Source organism: Talpa occidentalis, unplaced genomic scaffold, assembly GCF_014898055.3.
Source record: "Talpa occidentalis isolate TD23 unplaced genomic scaffold, MPIMG_talOcc4v2.1 talOcc4.10, whole genome shotgun sequence".
Lineage (NCBI taxonomy): Eukaryota > Metazoa > Chordata > Mammalia > Eulipotyphla > Talpidae > Talpa > Talpa occidentalis.
The window spans coordinates 79,918,736-79,938,681 of record NW_023600993.1 but is presented as its reverse complement, the minus strand read 5'-3'; the positions used below and the strand labels follow the sequence as shown (position 1 = coordinate 79,938,681).

General features: G+C 35.4%; 1 protein-coding gene across 9 annotated transcripts in view; it reads left to right on the top strand.

Annotated features, from left to right (window-relative positions):
* Window positions 1-19,946, top strand: part of PLCB1 (phospholipase C beta 1) — a 642,089-nt gene that overhangs the window by 511,675 nt on the left and 110,468 nt on the right. For all 9 annotated transcript variants that reach the window (XM_054696419.1, XM_054696426.1, XM_054696440.1 and 6 more), the window contains 9 exons: window positions 366-433; window positions 2,630-2,726; window positions 4,896-4,980; window positions 6,748-6,872; window positions 11,976-12,130; window positions 13,819-13,983; window positions 15,324-15,423; window positions 16,665-16,769; window positions 18,037-18,146. In XM_054696419.1, the coding sequence (XP_054552394.1) occupies window positions 366-433; window positions 2,630-2,726; window positions 4,896-4,980; window positions 6,748-6,872; window positions 11,976-12,130; window positions 13,819-13,983; window positions 15,324-15,423; window positions 16,665-16,769; window positions 18,037-18,146 (1,010 nt within the window). The remainder of the gene's footprint in view (window positions 1-365; window positions 434-2,629; window positions 2,727-4,895; window positions 4,981-6,747; window positions 6,873-11,975; window positions 12,131-13,818; window positions 13,984-15,323; window positions 15,424-16,664; window positions 16,770-18,036; window positions 18,147-19,946) is intronic.

Here is a 19,946-nt window from a genome sequence, read left to right as displayed (position 1 = left end):
AAAGAGAACGTATACGTCAAGATAGGATGGATATCCCATACCAAGCTAACTGTATATGATTCCAAATAGATTTGAAAAGCATGTTTCAAGCGCAAATGTTTTAAAAAGAATATAGATAAAAATATTGGCAACCATTTTTTATGAATTTGGAAATTTCAAATGATATTCACAGATCAAATTTAGAAAAAAATCTATATGGAAAATAGTATAATTTAATAATTCTCTGAGTAAAATTTAAATATCCTGAAGCATTATTTTAAAACTGTGAAAGGCCCATTTCTAAGGAAATTTTTGGTAATGCACAGTACTTGCTTCAAAACAGTAAATGTCTGTTTACTTCATGACCTGTTATTAAAATTTGACAGGGGAAGCTGATACAGAGAGTGATGATGATGACGATGATGATGACTGTAAAAAATCTTCCATGGACGAGGTAGGTCTCCAGGGCTTAACTTGTAGTCACAGGGCTTCCCACTAACTTGCCAGCACAGGCTGTTCCCCCAGAATGTAGTCCATGGTCACCTTCTGCCATCTAGTGGCGAGAAGAGTCACAATTCACTTTGAAATTTGTTCCCTACTCCATTTGGAAATGAAGCTGAAACGGGGGTTACTAAAGGAAGGACAAGGTGATGAGCAGAGTTCTCAGTAATGGGCAGTGTTGCTGAGCCTCACTGCCATCAATGGGGTATCAAATGGGATATCAAAATTTGCCTTCCTCAGTGTTTGACAATTAAATGGATTGTCAAACAGTGCATAATTCAACGTAGAAATGAGATTTGGAGAAATGTTCAGAAATACGATGTTAATTCCATTGTTGTAACTTTGGAACCACTAGAGATATCTACTGATATAAGCTCACACATCAAAAAAACTTAATCTCAGAATATCAATTGTACATAATCTAGAAGCAAGTCACAAATTGGTCAATTTGAATTTTATTTATTTTTTTAAAGTTTTATTTATTTATTTTATACAAGAACTGGGGTACAGGCCAGAGGCACAGGAGGGTGAGAAGACTCACCAGAGACAGAGAGGGGAGCAGAACAGGCAGACAGACCAAAATACACTGCTGAGGGGAGCACTGGGCAAGAGAGGAGAAGTCTGCCGCGCCATGTGGGTATCGCCCTTGCTGGTGGGGAATCGATTCCGCAATGTAGAGGCTGTGGGCAGCTTCACAGCTCTGCGCTCAACTTGCTGCGCCACCAAGGAGGCCCTCAATTTGAATTTTAAAGCTTTGTTTTTGCAGGTGTCTTGGTTGAAATGTCTGTATTAAATCTGCTTTCTAATCTGTTGGAAAGTATCTGTCTCAGTACTTACATCTTTACAATGTATCTATAAAGATAAATAACAAATAAGAGGCTGTTCTCGTTTATGTTCTTCCTTTTAGAATTTCACTCTTTAATGTAATCTAATTTTTTTGTTTAATGATGTTCCCTTACTTAATTTTGACTTAATATCCAGGACAAAAATTGTTTAAATGGTAAGGTGTTCTGACTGAGAATTATTTCAATTGTGTATAATTTTTTTTCAGTGGTTCTTGTTAACTTAAAAACTGTATTACTAACCAAGTGGTCCAATTGCAAATGAATATTTCCAATGAACGGTTAGCTTAAATATTGCCGCATGAAATTCCAAAGAAATTTTGTCCCCATGTCGTCTCTTTCCTAAAACAGGAGAAAATATTAGCTCATTAGTCTGCAGAGTTCTGTCCATGCAATAATGTATTTTGAGGTTTTTTTTTTCTTTTAATGAAACTATCAAAGTGATGTGTAATAGTTATATAATAACTAAAGTAACATGAAATTTTACTGTGTGCCAGTTACTGTCCTGAGCTCTTTCCTATAGATTAACTCACTTAATAATCACAAAAACCCTGTATATTTAGGAACTAATTTTATCCTAGTCCTACAGATGAGATAGAGCTTTTAAGTAACTTGCCCAAGACTACACAGTTTCTAAGTGTGGATTTGGGATTTAAAATCAGGCAACCTAGAAATTGAGCTATTGACCCTTGTATTACACTACAAAGCTTGACTAATATCCACACAGCCACTAAGAAGGCAGGGAGAGAGGAATGTTTCTAAAGAAAAGTAACCATTGTTTGCCAATACAAGTTGACCCACCCATCCTACTTCCAAAGGAAAACTTTACTTTTATTTTTTTAGCAATTTTCAGTTCACTACAGAATAATTTGTCACTACAGAATAATTTTCTTATCTTAGAGTGACTTCTTGATTGATTAACCTCAGACATCATCTATGGACTCGCTGCTAGGCAGATGAGATGTAGCTCAGTGCTTCTCAAACTTGAATGTGCATTCGAGCACCATATGAAACCACAGGTTCTGATTCAGAAGACCTGTGGAGGGGCTGAAATGTTGCATGTCTAACCAGGGGGGTGTTGAAGCTGCTGGCCCCAGCACACTGGGAGCGACGCCCAAGCCAAGCTGGTGTAAGGAGGGGCACTGCTCCTACTTCCTGCTGTAATGACTTTTCTATTGACAATAAGCATTTTCAGAGGAGGAGGGGTGGTCTTCTACCCTCTTTGGGTCACATGATCATTGCCCTGGGAAAATAATCCTTGATAACACGATGCCGATTCTGGAAATGTTTTTCATTTCTGCTTCAAGGGCACTGCTGGGAGTGAGGCCATGGCCACAGAAGAGATGTCCAACCTGGTGAACTATATTCAGCCAGTCAAGTTTGAGTCATTTGAAATTTCAAAAAGTAAGTTTCTTTTCTGGGGGGAAAAAAAACCCTCTTGTATCATATAATGATTGCTGGTAAAGTCCTGAATATATGCATGAGTTGACTATCTGATTTATAATTTTATATGCATGTTTAATATATGCTATATATCATGTTTATATTTATATAAAATTACATATATTTCATATAAACTTGTATATCATATATATTAAAATATATGTTATAATTACCATATAAGAAAGTATTCCATGACCCTGTAAAGACAAAAAAACATAATAGGCTATGTACATGTTTATCTGAAAGACATTAAATCAGAGTACAGCTAATAGTTTTGTATTTCTTTCTTGCTTGCAACAATACAGTTGACTTCATCCATTGTATAAGTGACAGTATTGGTGTAAACTTTCTGCTCATCCTCTGAAAGGGAATCAACCAGAAATATGCTCAACCCTGATAGCTAGGAATAGAACCAAATCAACCAATTAACCCATATCTCATTTATCCATCCTCTGTTTTATATATTTAGGGGATCATATAATTAATTGCAAGTCACTTTCATGCTTTCCCTACATCCAACTACACATCCATTCTGGGTGTAAGAAAAATATATTTCCTCTACCTAGAGAAAAAAACCTTTTATAATTGCCCTTTAAACTTACATGAATATAAGAAGATGCTATCAGGCTAAGAGAATCCTTGGGACTTTTTTGCTGTGTTCTTAAAAGCTGAAGTTTTGCTTAAACATGGCAGCTTCTCATAAAAGGTAGCATTACAGATATGTCAAAACCTATGCCCTATGTAACATACTTTTGTATAATTTTGCCCAGAAAGCTTTGACTTAGCAGCATGTATCTAGATCTCTACGATAAAGAATTTAATTTCCATATATAGTTTATATGTAAAGATCTCAACATTTTGTCTATTTTAATTACTAACACTTCTTACAAGCTGCTCATTTGAAATATACTAAAGTAGTTATTTTTATATTACTGAAAATTTTATTATCTGTAATATGAATTTTCTTAATTCATGAATCAAAAAAAAAAAAGACTTAGATGTCTAACCTAGTTGAGAAGAAGCGGATGCATTTGCGTTCTATGGAAGCTGGTGACATCATCGGCAAAAGATTTACAACCAAATACTTTTCTTCCTATGTTTTGTATCATTTTATCACATTTTAAAATTGAATACTGCACATATTTTACTATTCTACCTACTTTTGACTTACTATTAATTAGCACTTACACTTAAAATAGTTATATCAAAATAGATTTTTGATGAACCAACAAAAGAGAAGAAAGGTTAACTTTAGAGTTGATTATAGGTGAGGGAATGCAGAAAGAAGGATTCTGGGGATGACTAGGAAGAAAAACGAGGCTTAATTAGGAAAAGTAGGCATCAGGGAGGGGAAATGCCTCCAAGGAAAACCGGTTTCAAAAAACTGAGCGCTATCTAACCACACTTTCCTTAATGTATATATTTAATAGTCTTTTCAGCTGGGAAGAAGATGGCTGACTCTAGGTCCCTCCAAAATGAGAGAACCATTTTATTTCTCTTTAGTTGGAAGCTTGGATTTCACTTTCAGAGTGTTGTTCTTGTGTTCAAGAATAGTGAGACCTTTAGCACCTTCTCATCTCTGGCTCTCATATCTAATCTGAAAAAGAGGTGATCGGATTGGAAAATTTCCAGAGAACGTTTTGCTTTGCAAAAGGTTTGAACCAAAAGGGTATATGTAAACTGAGACCATGATAATGTGGATAGAAGAGAGATAGTCATCATCTGGCACAAACACACCCAACAGCCCCATGAAATCAATCTGAATGGATTTAGAACAAAAGGTTCTAGAAAGTCACTGCTCTTTTCACAAAACAGCTTTCATTATTCTATTATCCACTACTAAAATTCATTTTTCCATACTAAATCTATCTCATCCCTAACTTGTTGCAACCATAAGCATCTCACCCAACTAGGAAATATTAGAAGAATATCTGAGTTGAGTCAATACACTCAACTTTTGTTGCAACTTCAGTTTATCCTGCCCATCCCCCCACACCCCACCAGACACACACACAAAATATATAAAAACTACATTGAGAATTAACTACACTCAGCTTTACTGAACACTTGCCTATTTGTTATCTGTTATAACATGGAATTTTAATTTTACTCCTTACTGTTTTTACTCAGAAAGAAATAGAAGTTTTGAAATGTCATCCTTTGTGGAAACTAAAGGACTTGAGCAACTAACGAAGACACCAGTGGAATTTGTAGAGTATCCTTGATTTGACGAGTGACTACTGAATTAACACAATAAAGTCCTGTGTTCTTTCCTTAACTTTTGTTCTTAATTGGGAGAAAGATGCATGAAATACCTTAAGTCTGTAAATCTGGACATGATAGTTAAGGGTTTCATAGGTGAAGCTGAGTTGGGTAACTTCGCATTTGCAAGAGAACAGGCCCTGGAGTAAAGGAAGCCCCAATTTCAAGGTTATTTTCACACCTTCAAGCAATTTATCATTTTGGCAATTAGCTCAATCCTTCTAAATGTTCTCTATAAAACAGAATTAATGATACCAGATTTTGGCTTGCTATTCGTGTTAGGGAACATGTAAAATGTGTATGTGCCTGTAAGATGTACCTAGTGTGTCTATATATACCTTCTTGAAAATAGATATCCAGTCAAAAAATAGTTGGGATGAAAATATGAATGTGTTAGTAATAATGATTATGTTGATACTGCTGACAATAGAAACTTTTTATTATGCAAGAATCAAAATAAAATGAAAACAGAAAATGTTTTCATAAAATTAATAGTAAATGTCCCAAAGCTTTTGATTTCACAAAGTAAATCTTAGAATAAAAAGGTCAGTTTTCAAACTCATCAAAAATAGGAGAATGAGAAAATATAAAGGTCATAAGCAATTATATTGTAAAAATCAAGACCATTAGTATTTATTAAGTATTCATTTGGGCTTATTATTTAATCCTCACAATAGCCCTTTAATATAAGAATTTTTTTGAAAGATTTATTTATTTATACAAGCACTGGGTACAATCAGAAGTGTGGGAGGGTGAGAGAATTCACCATAGCCACAGCAGGGAACAGAACAGACAGACTGACAAAATACACTGCCGAGGGGAGCAGTGGGCAAGACAGAAGAGGTCTGTCGTGCCATGTGGGACCCTTGCCGGACGGCCGGGATCGAGCCAGCACTGCAGAGGCTGTGGGCAGCTTTGCAGCCCAAAGCTCAACTGCTGCACCACCAGTGGAGGCCCTAATATAAGAATTGTTAAGTCTATTTTATGGATGAGGAAACTGAGGCTCGGAAAAGTGAAATAACTTGCCTTTGATTATACAGCTAATGAGTTCCAGAAAAAAGATTCACCTGCCCAACTCAAAACCACAGTTCACCCCCTGCCTAACTTGTTAATGGGAATGATCAGTTCTGTTTTAAAGATGTAATGTTGTTCAATCACTAAAAGATTCTCAGGATGGAAACTGATGACAGTAAGAGCCAAAATACAAAACAAGGTCAAAACCATCTGTGCTATATTTACCTTGTTATCAGTCATAAAGAATACCACTGTCTTGGCAAACAGCATTCTCAGAGAAGGTTAAGAAAATGAGCAGAGAACATTTCAAAAATAGCCATATAGTTCATATTATCTGCTTCTGCCAAAAACAATATCATCCTCTCAAATGATTTGACATGCTTGAGCTTCTTCGTGTGTCCTTTGTCATTAAGCCTGTCCTTAATAATCTCCACGAAATCACACTGACTTTGACTCACTCATTTTTGCTAACTCATTAAGTTTTTACCCACAAGGCTCTGCCAAGGTGATGCTACATTTATATTATAAAAGCACATTTATTTTGTTTGTTCAGAATTTTTTTTAATCTATTTCACCCACTAACTCAATGAGTTCTTAAATATTTATTTCATTTCCCCAAAACAGAAAGATTAAAGGTGGCCTCTCAGTTAATATTATCAATTAATTATTTTGATAATTGTATTCACTACTTAACATGATGGTCCAGATATAACAAAATGCAGCTTAGTAGGATATATCCAAAAGGAACACGAGTGGATTCATCCAACTACATGCCTCAGCTCTTCTGGAATGCAGGTTGCCAAATGGTTGCACTTAATTTCCAAACAGTAGGTAAGTAACATAGGGTAATACATTTCCATTCTTTTTTTTTTTTTTTTTAAAGATTTATTTATTTATTTATACAAGCACTGGGTACAGTCAGAAGCACGGGAGGGTGAGAGAATTCACCAGAGCCAGAGCGGGGAGCAGAGCAGGCAGACTGACGAAGAAATACACTGCTGAAGGGAGCAGCGGGCGAGGCAGGAGAGGTCTGTGCACCATGTGGGACCCTCGTGGTGGCCAGGGAACGAACCAGCGCTGCAGAGGCTGCAGGCAGCTTCGCAACCCAGCACTCAACCGCTGCGCCACCAGGGGAGGCCCTACATTTCCATTCTATATAAAGTCACATTTCTGAGGATCATGAAAACCATCCCCAAGAGATTGGGGTCGAAAAAAAAATCCAGACTTGTTTGAAAAAACAAATAAAAGCAAATATCAGTGAAGGAAGTATCAAAGCAAAAAAAGGTGAATTTTGAAAACTGAGAAATTGTTATCAATAATTTATCAACAAGGCTTTTTTTCTACTTTGTACTAAAAGATCTATTTTCAAACAAAATTTTTGCAATCTTTAAAATAATAGGTACTTATTTATAGAAAATTTGGAAAATTTAAAAAAGTATATAAAAAAATCAAAGCACCAAGAATGCTACCAATTAAAGATTCAACTCTGTTAACTTTTAGATTTGTACTTACATTTGACTATGTATTTGCATGCCTTTTCATTTCGTTGTTTTATATATATGGACATATACATATATGTGTATACATATATAATCTGAGTGCTATTCAGAAACATGTAATGTAATATCTACATATTAAGCATATTGAAAACCTCAGTAAAGTCCATTTTCTATCACTAGATGTTAGGAATTTTTTTCTAGTATAAATAATGCTCTGAGGATTGTCTAGAATATCAATTATCAAGTCTATCTCCTAATGTTCTTTTGGAAAAGCTCCTAAAACAGAATTGCTCTTTAAAAGAAGTGAACATTTTAAGAACCTCTGAGCATCATGCCAAATTGTCCATCAAGTGTTGCACTAGGTTTCTCCTTCATCAGGAATATATATGAGGTGAACCCTCTCATTTGAGGTCTCAGTTAAGTACTAAATAATAATGATAATAAAAATATGCTATCTCACTGTCATTTTAATTTCATTTTGTTGACTAATGCTGAGGGTGAACACTTTAAGCATGTATTTTAGTTTGTATGTTTCTGCTTTTATGAATTCCCTGATGAAGGCTCTTATCAATTTTCCTATTCATTTTTGGTGTCGGTAAATCCTTTTAGATTTTGCTTTTCATTGAAGCTCATTACCCTTTCTTCTGTCTTGAATGTAATCATTCAGGATAAAGGACTCTAAACTGGAAATAGTTTTCTTTGAATACTTTCAATATCCACTTGCCTTTCCCTTCTTGCTTATGAGGTTCTACTGAAAAATCTGCGATTTTATTAGTATTCCCTTATTGTTTGCCCTTTTTTCTCTGTGTTTTTTGTAGCCTATCCTTGTCATCGTTTCAATAGGTTTCAATAGTTTTACTATAGCTTGTCTTGGAGTCTGTCTGATATTATTTTGTTTGAAACTCTTGGATCAGAATGTCAGGATGTTGGTTCATTTCCCAGGTTGAGATGGTTCTCAGCAGTTATCTATTGAAGTAGGTTTTCCATGCCTTTGTCTTTCTCTTCTCCTTCTGGGACCCCCATGATATGGTTGTTATTTCTCTTTAGCTCTTCCCAGAAACTAATGCTATTTCTAACACTATTTTCATTTTTTAACGCTTTTGTCTCTGTTGTTCTATTTGTGTGTTCTCTAACAATGGGCTTTGCAGATCACTAATTCTCCCCATTACTTTTGTTTGTCTACTTTTCAGACCCTCTATTATAATTTTATTTCACACTCTATTATAATTTATAATTATAATTTAATTTAGTTATAGTAAGTTTTAGATCCATTATCCTAATTGTAACAGTCTCATATTTTCACACTCCTTATCCTGGTCCTAATTTACATCATCCATTGTGGATTCTGTTTTGTTTTCTTTTAAATTCTACAAGCATCAGTTATAACTCTGACCTTCAGTTCCTCTTCAGGCATATTCTCTGGTTCTGCTGCTTTGAGGACTTGTTCTTTGTTTTGCTTCAGCCTTTGTGATACTCTTCTCTCTTCATTTTAGTTTTTATAGGTTGTAACAGGGACAAACTTTCAGACTGCTGCTTTTGCTCCTGTTCTAGAGACCAACAACCTGGTACCAGCAGGGGGTAAGGGGAACCAGAGTGCTGGACTCAACTCCAGTGAGCATCAGAGACTTAAGCTTCCCACCCTGCCAGGACCCCCTCTTATAAGCCAATTCCCTGGTTCAAATGTCTCTTACAGTCCCTGCCATCTCATCATTCTCTAGGATCTTTGAACATTAGATGCATTACTTGCATGGATTTTGATTATAACAGGACCACACACAGGAATTTGTTATCTTTGCTTACCCTGGGTTACTAGCTCCTGGAAAACTCTGGTTGGTGAAAGCATTCACTTGTCTCAATGCTGGCCTTGGGGAGTGGGAGTGGCAGGTATTTCAAATATCACACCTTCAGGATGCATATAACCACTTCTTCAATTAAGGAGACTGCAGGTGATCACACCTGGCTATCCCCTCCAGCTGTTCTATACTGGAAGCTTCAGGCTCAAGCCATAACCATTACTCTGCACCCTTCATCCTATAGTTCGTCAACAGTGCACCCTTTGTCCTGTACTCCAACTCTGTGTACCCCCTTATCTCCAAAGTCCCTGAGTCGAAGCTCTAGGAGGACTCTGTACTGCAGACACCCTTCCCTCCCATGTACGCTCAGGTATCATCACTACAAACATGGTTCAGTTAAATTTTTCCTTCTCCTTTCTACCAGACCATTGTTCCTATTGTATCCATTATTTGTCTGTTTTTCTTTCAAGATTTAACTTTATTCTGCTATAATTTAGTTATGGGTCTATGAAGAAGGTGAATCTACTGTCTTCACTCTGCTGCCATCTTTCTGGATTTCTCCCTTCATTTATAATGGTGCTTTTTATATAAAGAGCATGTTGTCTTATATTGTGAAATAGAGAAAAAATTGTTTTATGGGCAATTTGCTTAACATTTTATAAACTTTTGGTTTACTTTCGTGACTTCAATTTCTCTACCGTACAGTCAGATCCATACTGCCATTTCTGTCATGGTTTCTTTTTTTTTAATAATTTAATCTTTTCATACATCCAAATTTAAATTTGATATATAATCCCAGTAAGAGATCAATCCTTTTTTTACATAGCACTGGAATTATAACTTAATTGGTGAAACTTTTTTTTTAGTTAATTTAGGTCTATATTTTCAATTTATATACTTTTCCATTTTTAAATTTGTCTGCCTTCCTAGAACTAATAACTTACTCTTTTTATCATAATGTTTAATAATATTGTCTAATACCTAGAAATGTAAATTCTCCTTTATTGCTATTTTCACTTCTTTTCTTGCCATTGCAATGAGAAACATGTCTCAAAAATTTGGTTTGTTACTATGTTTTTTTTTCCCCCCCTCTCTGGGGGAAAAAATGAGATTTTGATTAATCATGTTAAATTTATAAATCATGTTAAATAAATTTATAAATCATTATTAAATCATGTTAAATTTATAAATTCATCTAGGTAAAGCTAACACCTTTCAGTTTTTACTTTTATCACAAAAATAATGTCATTCCTTTTTTACTTTAATAGTTTTTATGTTGTCCCTCAACAAAATGATTCATCATTGTTAGAGACTCTTTAGATGAAATCCTTTTTTAAAATTATGTTTTAACAGACTATATCTGGATATTTATATTTATATATTTATTTTGTAAGTAAGTGTATTTTATAAATGATCATCTTCCTAAGTTCTTATAATAACTTATTTTGCCAGTAGATTCTATTGAGTTTTCAGCTGTACAACCACAGTAATTTATTTGTATTCCATTTCCCCCATGTCTTAGTGCTTTAAAGTGATAGTTCTAGAATAATATCAGATAAATATCATTAGAGTTCACATCTTTCTCTTCATCCTGACACAATGGGACACAAGTATTTTAAACTTATTGCTTGCTTTTGTTGGCATTTTGTCCAATTTTGGCATCATAGTCATATCAGCTTAATAAAACGAGAGATATATTTTCACTTATTTCTCCTGGCCTAAAAAGATTAGTTACATGAAAATTTGAAATACTTTTAATCATCACCTCTTTATTATCCACATGAATGAATGAAAGATGATCATCTGGAACATGTGACAACAGCCCAGATTCCTTATTACTTTAAATAAATGTTTTAACCCTGCCAGTTACAGTGAGTATGGACATTCATTTCCTATAAACTAAGTCTTAGGAAAACCTTGACCAGTAACATTTGTCCATTAGATAAAAATCAGTGTATTATTAAATGTGGTGTTAAGTAAGCAAAGAAGTAGACACTGTAAAAAGTATATAATTGCTCCTATAAACTAAAAAAGAAAAGTTATAGTATCCACAACAGAGATTTGGTGAAGTCCATCCTCAAAAATATGGATTAGGGGAGTATAATTTAATATTTCTGAAGGGCATTTTAGCAAGATGTAAAAAAAACTTTTCCAATGTATGTATCTTTTGACCCGGAAATTTTATTTCTAAGATTGTTAATGATAGCTTCAAGGATTGCATCACGACAATGTGATGCAATATCACAATCAAAATGTGATATGTAATAATGAAAATTAGAAGACTTTTAAATATGCCAAAGGAACTGGCATAATATATTTATTCAGACATATCTATTCAAAGGAATCATATACAGCTGTTAAAATTAAAGCAGACAAATATTTAATGGAATGGATAGGCTAAATATTCAATATATATTTGAAATAGAAAACAGAGTACATACAACCTGCTTGTAGCAGTTTATCTCTGGATTTAGGTTATCACAGTTCAATTTTTTTTTATCTTATTTGTGTTTTGTAATTTTTTATGTGAATAAGTATTTCTTTTTAAAAGGGGAATAGTCATAAAAATGGACTGTGATGCAGTTTACTTTCTTGCTCCAAATATAAAAAGTCACAATTAGGCTTGTGTTTTTTATATTCAGACCTGGCTATGCAAATAAATATGGGAATGTATGAATACAATGGGAAGAGTGGCTACAGATTAAAGCCAGAGTTCATGAGGAGACCTGACAAGCATTTTGATCCATTTACCGAAGGCATCGTAGATGGGATTGTAGCCAACACTTTATCTGTTAAGGTATGTATATCTCCTATTGCAAAATTATTCCCCAAATAATCCTTAAGCATCAATTTTGTCTAAAGAAGTAATTTCTTTGTTTAAAATGTACTTATTCCAAAGTCTCTAGTTTCTTCATGTACCTTTTTCCTTAAGAACAGAATTCACATTAAAAGTTTTCAGAAGCTACATGGATGATAATCAGAGAACTAAGCTTTACTTTTAAAAGGAGAATAATGACATCCTAAGTCAATACAAGTTGGTGAGATTCTCCATGGCCAATCCTTTCTATTGGTGTAAATATCCCACTGCTGAGGGAACAGCAGGTGAGACAGGAGAGGTCTGCTGTGCCATGTGGGTAACTCCCTGGCTGAGGATCGAACTCGTGCTGCAGTGGCTTTGTATTGCTTCATAGGTTGCATTGCATCTTAACCACCTGCACCACCAGGGAGGCTCCATCAAAATATCTTAAACACACAAAATCTTTGGTGGGTCTGAATTACCAGTGTGACTTGGGTAACTTGGAAGTTTCAAATAAAATGTCTGTTTCATATAAAGAGTTTCATATAAAATGTCTGTAGAATCTCAAATTAAATAGATTGTTGCTTACAGGTCTTAAGCACTCAGGCTAAAGAGAATATTCACAAGAAAAGAGTGGTGTCTCATCCTCACAGCTTTTACGCTAACTTGTTCAGAATCTCTGGCCATGTCAGCAGGTAGCTAGCTGGTTTTGGCTTCTGATGACCATTCCCATGCTGTCCTTATGTCCAATTTCTGAGCCAGCCATAATCTTGGTGTTTCTGTCCCCTTTCATGGACTTGAGCTGAGAAAACTGTTGGCCAAAAGGCAGCTTTGTCAACTAGACAACCCAAATTCACCAGATTAGCTTTTTCAACCTTTCTTTCTACTGCTTTTCTTGCTGGTCATCTTGTTTGCCTCTGTTAACTTTTATGACACCCAAGGATCTCTTAGATTTTAAAAATTGCATTAGAAAAAGAGGTATACATTGGAAACATTTTATCAATATGTCATTTTAAAATCTCTCTACAAAGCTATTAGTTTTATAGCTAGACAAGGGACATAGACAACTGAGTAGACAATTAACCAGATGAAGTTATGGGTAATGATAACCTGGGCTTGATGGTTTGGTATTTGTTTTTTTGTTTGTTTATATCATCATTGTGCCTTTTTATTTAAACTCTACCAACTCTGAGAACTGGAATAGCATAGTGTTTCAGCCTACTTGAATCTTCTGAACACGAAGAAATTTTTAAATGCTAGTGTTTCTACCATATTGTTTTCAATTTGTTCTCTTTAATGACCTTTTTGTTTCGTCTTTAATAATGCTAAAATGAGACTTTTTCTCGTTAACATTTTAACTACTAGAAAAACCTTTATACTCAATGGGTTCAAAAGATCAGTCTTTAACATTTAATAGATGTATCATAAGTTAAAAGGGCATGATCTCATCAAACTCTTGGTATTTGTTCATTTATTTTCCCCTGAAGACTTTGTCTTGTTAATTAGCTCCCTTTAACCTCAGCATTTTCAATTTTCCTTTACCAATTCTTTGGCCAAAAGAGAAATCACATTTGTATTCTTATATTTCATGTTGATTGTAATTCAATGTTTACTATAACTGTACTTCAAAGAATTCTCATATATCATTATTACTTACTTATCAAGTTCCCTTTTTGATTATTTTCTAGATTATTTCAGGTCAGTTTCTTTCTGATAAGAAAGTTGGGACTTACGTGGAAGTGGATATGTTTGGTTTGCCAGTGGACACAAGGAGAAAGGCATTTAAGACCAAGACATCACAGGGAAATGCTGTAAATCCTGTCTGGGAAGAAGAACCCATTGTATTCAAAAAGGTTGGTCTCCTGCCCTGGACATAAGATATAACTGCATGTTTCAGATGTTTTACACTGTGGATAAAAAAATAAAACAAAGAATTGTTTGTTGCTTAACTTGGGAATATACACATTCGTGAAGCAATAAATGGTATTTTCAAAGCTATCTTGAAAACTATTCCAGATCTCTCTAGATCACTTATTTGGATTTTCAGAGCTGTATTGTAAATCAATTGATTTTGGTTATCTCATTTGGAAAACCAGAATAACATATATTTAAATCATCTCCTTTAATAATATGCATGATAAATTACACCTTTTCATTGTAACTCAAATGAAGTGGAGTAGAAAGTAGGGAATAATCTAGTCGTTGAAAGAAGTCCACACATCATTTTAAGAATATAAGAATAGCTAAAGGCAACTGGTCATTCTCTGTTGTCTGGATTCTGTCTAGTATAATTAAAGACTTTTACATTCCACTGGGATGTAAATCTACCTTCTCTCTACCTTCACAGTGAAACAAAACTTTCTGGTACTTACAACACAAAGAAAGAAACTAAGACCCTTAGAATGCAAAGTAGAGTTTCTTACCACACCCTTTCCTTTATCTGGCCAAAATTTATTCAGGACCAGGTTTCTGCAAATAGAATGTCCATATTAGCTGCATCCCTGCTCCAGCCTTTTCATACTTTAATTGGATTTAATAATAGTGTCAATTTCATAGACCTATTATAAGTATTCCCTAACACATTGAAAGCATCTAGAAAATGCCTGACACATTGAAAATAGTAAATAAATGCTAATTTGCTATTGTTAGTTTTTAAGGGTACAGTTTGTCTCATGTTCTTGACTTAACTCTGTGCTCTGCATGTTTTATTTATGAGAGAGAAAAATTACTTGTTACTCATTTAGGAATTTACAAATTCCTAAATTTCAAAAAAAAAATAAAAAATCCTAAATTTACAAAAAAAAATCATATTAGCAAGCAATCCTAAAATCTATTTTTGCACATATGTGTATAAATGCTCAGGTTGTGATAAAAAGTAGCATATTCAAACACAAACTTTTGTCATTTCTACATTGAAAATGTTCATGACAATAATAAATGGTCTGTGTGTTGAACAATTTCCCCATTAGAACAAGGTGACAAACCATAAAGGTAGATCTCTGGTAATTCCTGTCCTTTTGAATGTCTAAATTATAGATATAGATAGAGCAACAACTTACCATTTTATCAATTAACTAAATAGAAACTTCTTCTAGGATTTGGAAGAGTAGAGTCTATTTAAGCATACCTTTCCAGTTTTTTCTTGGAGTTACTCATCTTCATGACCATCCTTATATCCTTAATGTTCCCATAGGTGGTTCTTCCTTCTCTGGCTTGTTTGAGGATAGCAGTTTATGAAGAAGGAGGGAAATTTATTGGTCATCGGATCCTGCCAGTACAAGCAATTCGGCCAGGTATGGATAGTGTTTGAGAAATGTTTTTATCAGAGTTGTAAAGAAAGCTGTCACTGCCCTATGTGATTATTAATGAATTATTTAGCAAACTATATACTGCTTTGAAATGTGTTATGTAACAATGGTTATACTTCTATCCGAATCTGGCAGTTTCATGCTTTTTGTGGCATTACTCAACTCTTGCCAAGGTAACTGTGTATAGCAAACTATCTGAAAACTCAGTGGCTCACTTACAATGTTACAGGGCAACCCCAATGTGAAATGGGTGGGCCTGAGTATGGGTCCTCACTTGCATGCATAAAAGAGACTTATAATGAGAGCCAACTGCAGGCACACACAAAAAGGTTAATAAAGGATTTATTTACAAAAAGGGGGAAATGAAGAAAGGATAGACAGAGAGAAGGAGAAAGATAAATTGGAAAATGCATCCTACCAGTTCTGCTGAGCTGGGACCCCAATAGCATGCTGAAAAGGAGGCGAAAAAACAAAGACCCCCAAGGCCACATGTCTGGTTATATACCATATCTGGCTGCTTAACTTCACCCTCAGTTCCCAGCAATCCTCCCTTCAATGGTGAGGACATTATGGGATTTGTAGTCCTTGGTGTCTTGGATCTCTCTGGTCTTGGGGGGGGAGTGGGGTCCATAAAGCCTATTTGTAGAGTTTGTTCAGGACATCCTATCCCTCCAAAAACAAGTGTTATTCTGCATGCTCACAGGGCTGTGCGTTGGTTGGGTTTTGCTGGGCTCAGCCATGTAGCCTGGCCTCAGGCTGTGTGTGTATTCACCGGCTCAGGATGAAGGGGCTGTGGGGCCCACACTTTGGACTTCTCGCCTTCGCCCTCTGTAACGGATAAGGGGAAGCTGAACTCTGCAAGTGCATTTTAAGCTTGTTTGCACTACATCACGAACATCCCATTGTCCAAAGCAGAGCATTTAGCTAAGCTCCAAGTCTAGAAATCATATACAGGAGGAATAAACTTGGATCAATAGTTCCATCTATGACAAGCAGTTTGAATTCACTTTTTGTGGAAAACCTTGGTTGGAAAGGAAGAAAATCAGAATCAACTGCTATTTTCCTATTTGGTGAGAAAAATAACTTATCGTGCAAAACCATGTGATTAAAATGAGAAAGAAGTGACTTGTTTGTGACCCAAAGTCACACAATACAAACACTTCCATCACATAGATGTTCCTGTGTTTTGAACAAATAAGTGATACAGTATTATTGTCACCCTCCAGGCTATCACTACGTCTCTCTGAGGAATGAAAGGAACCAGCCGCTCATGCTACCAGCTGTCTTTGTCTACATAGAGGTGAAAGACTATGTTCCAGACACCTATGCAGGTAAACAATCTAACTCAAAAGGCTATTTCCATCCAGGGTTACCCATGTTTTTGTGGCTTCATGGAAGGAAAACTGAGCCAAATGAAGGAAGACAATTTTGACCTCAGAATCACTATCTTTTTTCTATGTATTTTTAGAGATAAATTGTTCAAGCCTTTGTGAATATATTTTAAGGCCCAATAAAGTTTTTTTTTTTAAAGATTTATTTATTTATTTATACGAGCACTGGGTATAGTCAGAAGCGCAGGAGGGTGAGAGAATTCACCAGAACCAGAGCGGGGAGCAAAGCAAGCAGAAGGACCGAAGTACACTGCTGAGGGGAGCAGTGGGCAGCAGGAGAGGTCTGCGTGCCATGCGGGACCCTCCTCCAGTGGCTGGGGAGCAGCCAGGGATGGAACTGGCGCCGCAGAGGCTGCGGGCAGCTTCACAACCCAGTGCTAAACTGCTGCGCCACCAGGGAGGCCCTAGGCCCAATAAAGTTTTGAGCATGCTTATTTACTGATAATAATTTTATGGACACACTAGCTAATCCATGCAACCTGGTACTTCAGCTGGCTGGCTGTACAATGAACTTGTTTTCAGTCAATATTGAAACCTGATCCTTTTATGGGTGGAATCCTAAGTTTAGAGGAATTAACTTATGACAGTGTCACTCAGGAATCAAATTTAAATGCTTATGATACTAAGTGGTCTGCTGTAAGATATTAGGGATACTGGGGAATAATGGAATCTATGGCAAACTTGGAACACATACCCCATCCAAAGATAGCAACCATAACCCACTCCAGCAAATGATGTCATGTGCCAATGTGATCCATATTGCCAAATCTTTGGATTGTTCCAAAACTGTTTTTATGTGAAATATCCATTTGGGTCAGATAGGACAAGGGCATGGGCCAATGCTGGAATGAATGGAACTCCCAAAAAGAAACTAACAAATGTGGAGTATGTGGCATTCTGAGTTAGAACCTGTCCAGTTTGGCTCTGAGAGAAAACCTACTTTGAGTTCTTTCTTTCTGAGATTTCAGCAGAGTCCTGACTCTTGTCCATTTCCAAATTTTGGATTGATGAGTGGATAGTTATATAGCAGATGGAAAATTGAAAAATGAATGATGAATTGGCTATGATGGATGAGTAGATAGGTAATGAATAAATACATAGATAGATGGGTAGATGAATGATTGGTTGGTTGGATGAATGAAAGGATGAATGGATGATAATCAGTTTCTCCAGATCCTTTCATCTAAAATGTCTCTTCTTTGTTTAGATGTGATTGAAGCTTTGTCAAATCCAATCCGATATGTCAATCTGATGGAGCAAAGAGCTAAGCAACTGGCTGCTTTGACACTGGAAGATGAAGAAGAAGTAAAGAAAGAGGTAAGAGACTGTTCTAATCCTAAATATGACATTAAGAATAATTTCTATACCCCGTAAGTATAATTTCTGGGTTTGCCTATGTAACATCACACCTCAGGGGAAGAAAATAACACATAGGTATAGCAGTTTCATAGGATTTAGCATCTAGTCACAAAACACCTAAATGATAAATTGGATTCTTGTAATACATAAATTCTGGTGTGTAGTATGGGCCATAAGGTGTTTGCTATTCTTATTACATTTTATATTTATATAACTACTATATATTACAAAAGATAATTGATCTATTATTCTAAATTAGATGTCGTAATACAAAGAATATTTATAAAAGGGTTGAGGATTACTAGAAATGATTTTTTTAAAATATGAAGCCTATCTGTAAACCATCAGTCATTTGGTTTTTTGAAAAAGTAAAGTATAAACAATGGTTATTGGATATGACATAAAAATTTTAAATAGTGATTTTATAAAGTAGTCATTTTCACATTTTATATGGTTATTCAGAAGAAAAATTCAGGGAAGAGATTAAGAAAAATGGAGGGCTATCAGTACAGGAAAAAAAATTGAAAATTGTTAGGATAACTATAATTAATAACAAGTCTGTTAAAGTTGACATTGTTGTTAAATGAACTTTTCCTTCCCAAAAGAAATCTAGGTTTATTACAGGAAATTTAAAGACTAAAAATGAGAAAAGAAAAGAAAACCCCAAAGATATCACTGTAATTCAAACACCTAAGCCACTCATAGCTAGCACTGTTAAAATGGTATGTCTGAGTTTCTATATTAGCATAATTATTGTTTTGCATAAAAAGGGTAATAGTCACAATCCTTATTCTCAACTATATTTTACTTAATGCAAATATTTCCCATACCCTTAGATATTCTTCTACAGCATAACTTTTAATGACTTCATTTTCTTCTGTCATAGAGTTCAACCATAATTTCATTTTTCCACTCCCCCATGTTGGATATTAAGGTGCTTTACTATTTTAAAAAGATCTTCAGCAAATAACATGGAAACACTTTATGAGTATATCTACGGATTATTTCTTTGTTTATACAGAATTTTAGAAATTTTTAAAATGTTCTGTTAATTAAATGTTGAGATAATGACCACTGTATGTTAATGAGAAAAAATGAAAGGAAAGAGAAGGAAAATATAAAAGTAACATTTCCCAGGCTCCTGTTTCTACTGCAGGCATTATATCCCATAAGGACCAATAGATAAACAATCCTCCTTGATGAAATTTAAAGTTAGACTGGAAAGTTTCATAAATAATGCCGTTAGTAAAAGGGGTGATAGAGGAAATTTTACTGCCAAAAATTTATGCCTAATAGAGATATGAATATACTTCAAAAGTTGTTTCTGCCTCTAACCTCTATGCTTAGAGAAGGAAACAGAAACAATAGGCCCCTTGCTTGAATTTAATGAGGATTAGTCTAGCAGTCACTGCTTATACAGGGTCCACAGAAGGTGTCTATCATGCTCCAGGCAGTTGCTGCTGGTGCCCTTCCCAGATCACCTTTTCAGGGATTTGTGGGGATGGACAATGAGGGGCTCATAGCCTCAGTCTTCACCAGATGAGTGGATGGGGCTAATAGGAGACACCTTCCCTGGAGATGCCAGCAGGTTATTCCAGGAAGGGGGTGTCCCACGCCCATGAGTGGAAGTTCCAGAAAGATTAACAACAGCCCAGTGCCCTTGCTTCTGGGCAGGCAACTGCTGTATTACAATTCCTGCTCCTGGGTTCCCCAAGGAATCAGACCGAGGCTAGATTCCTGCTGAGACCACATTTCCAC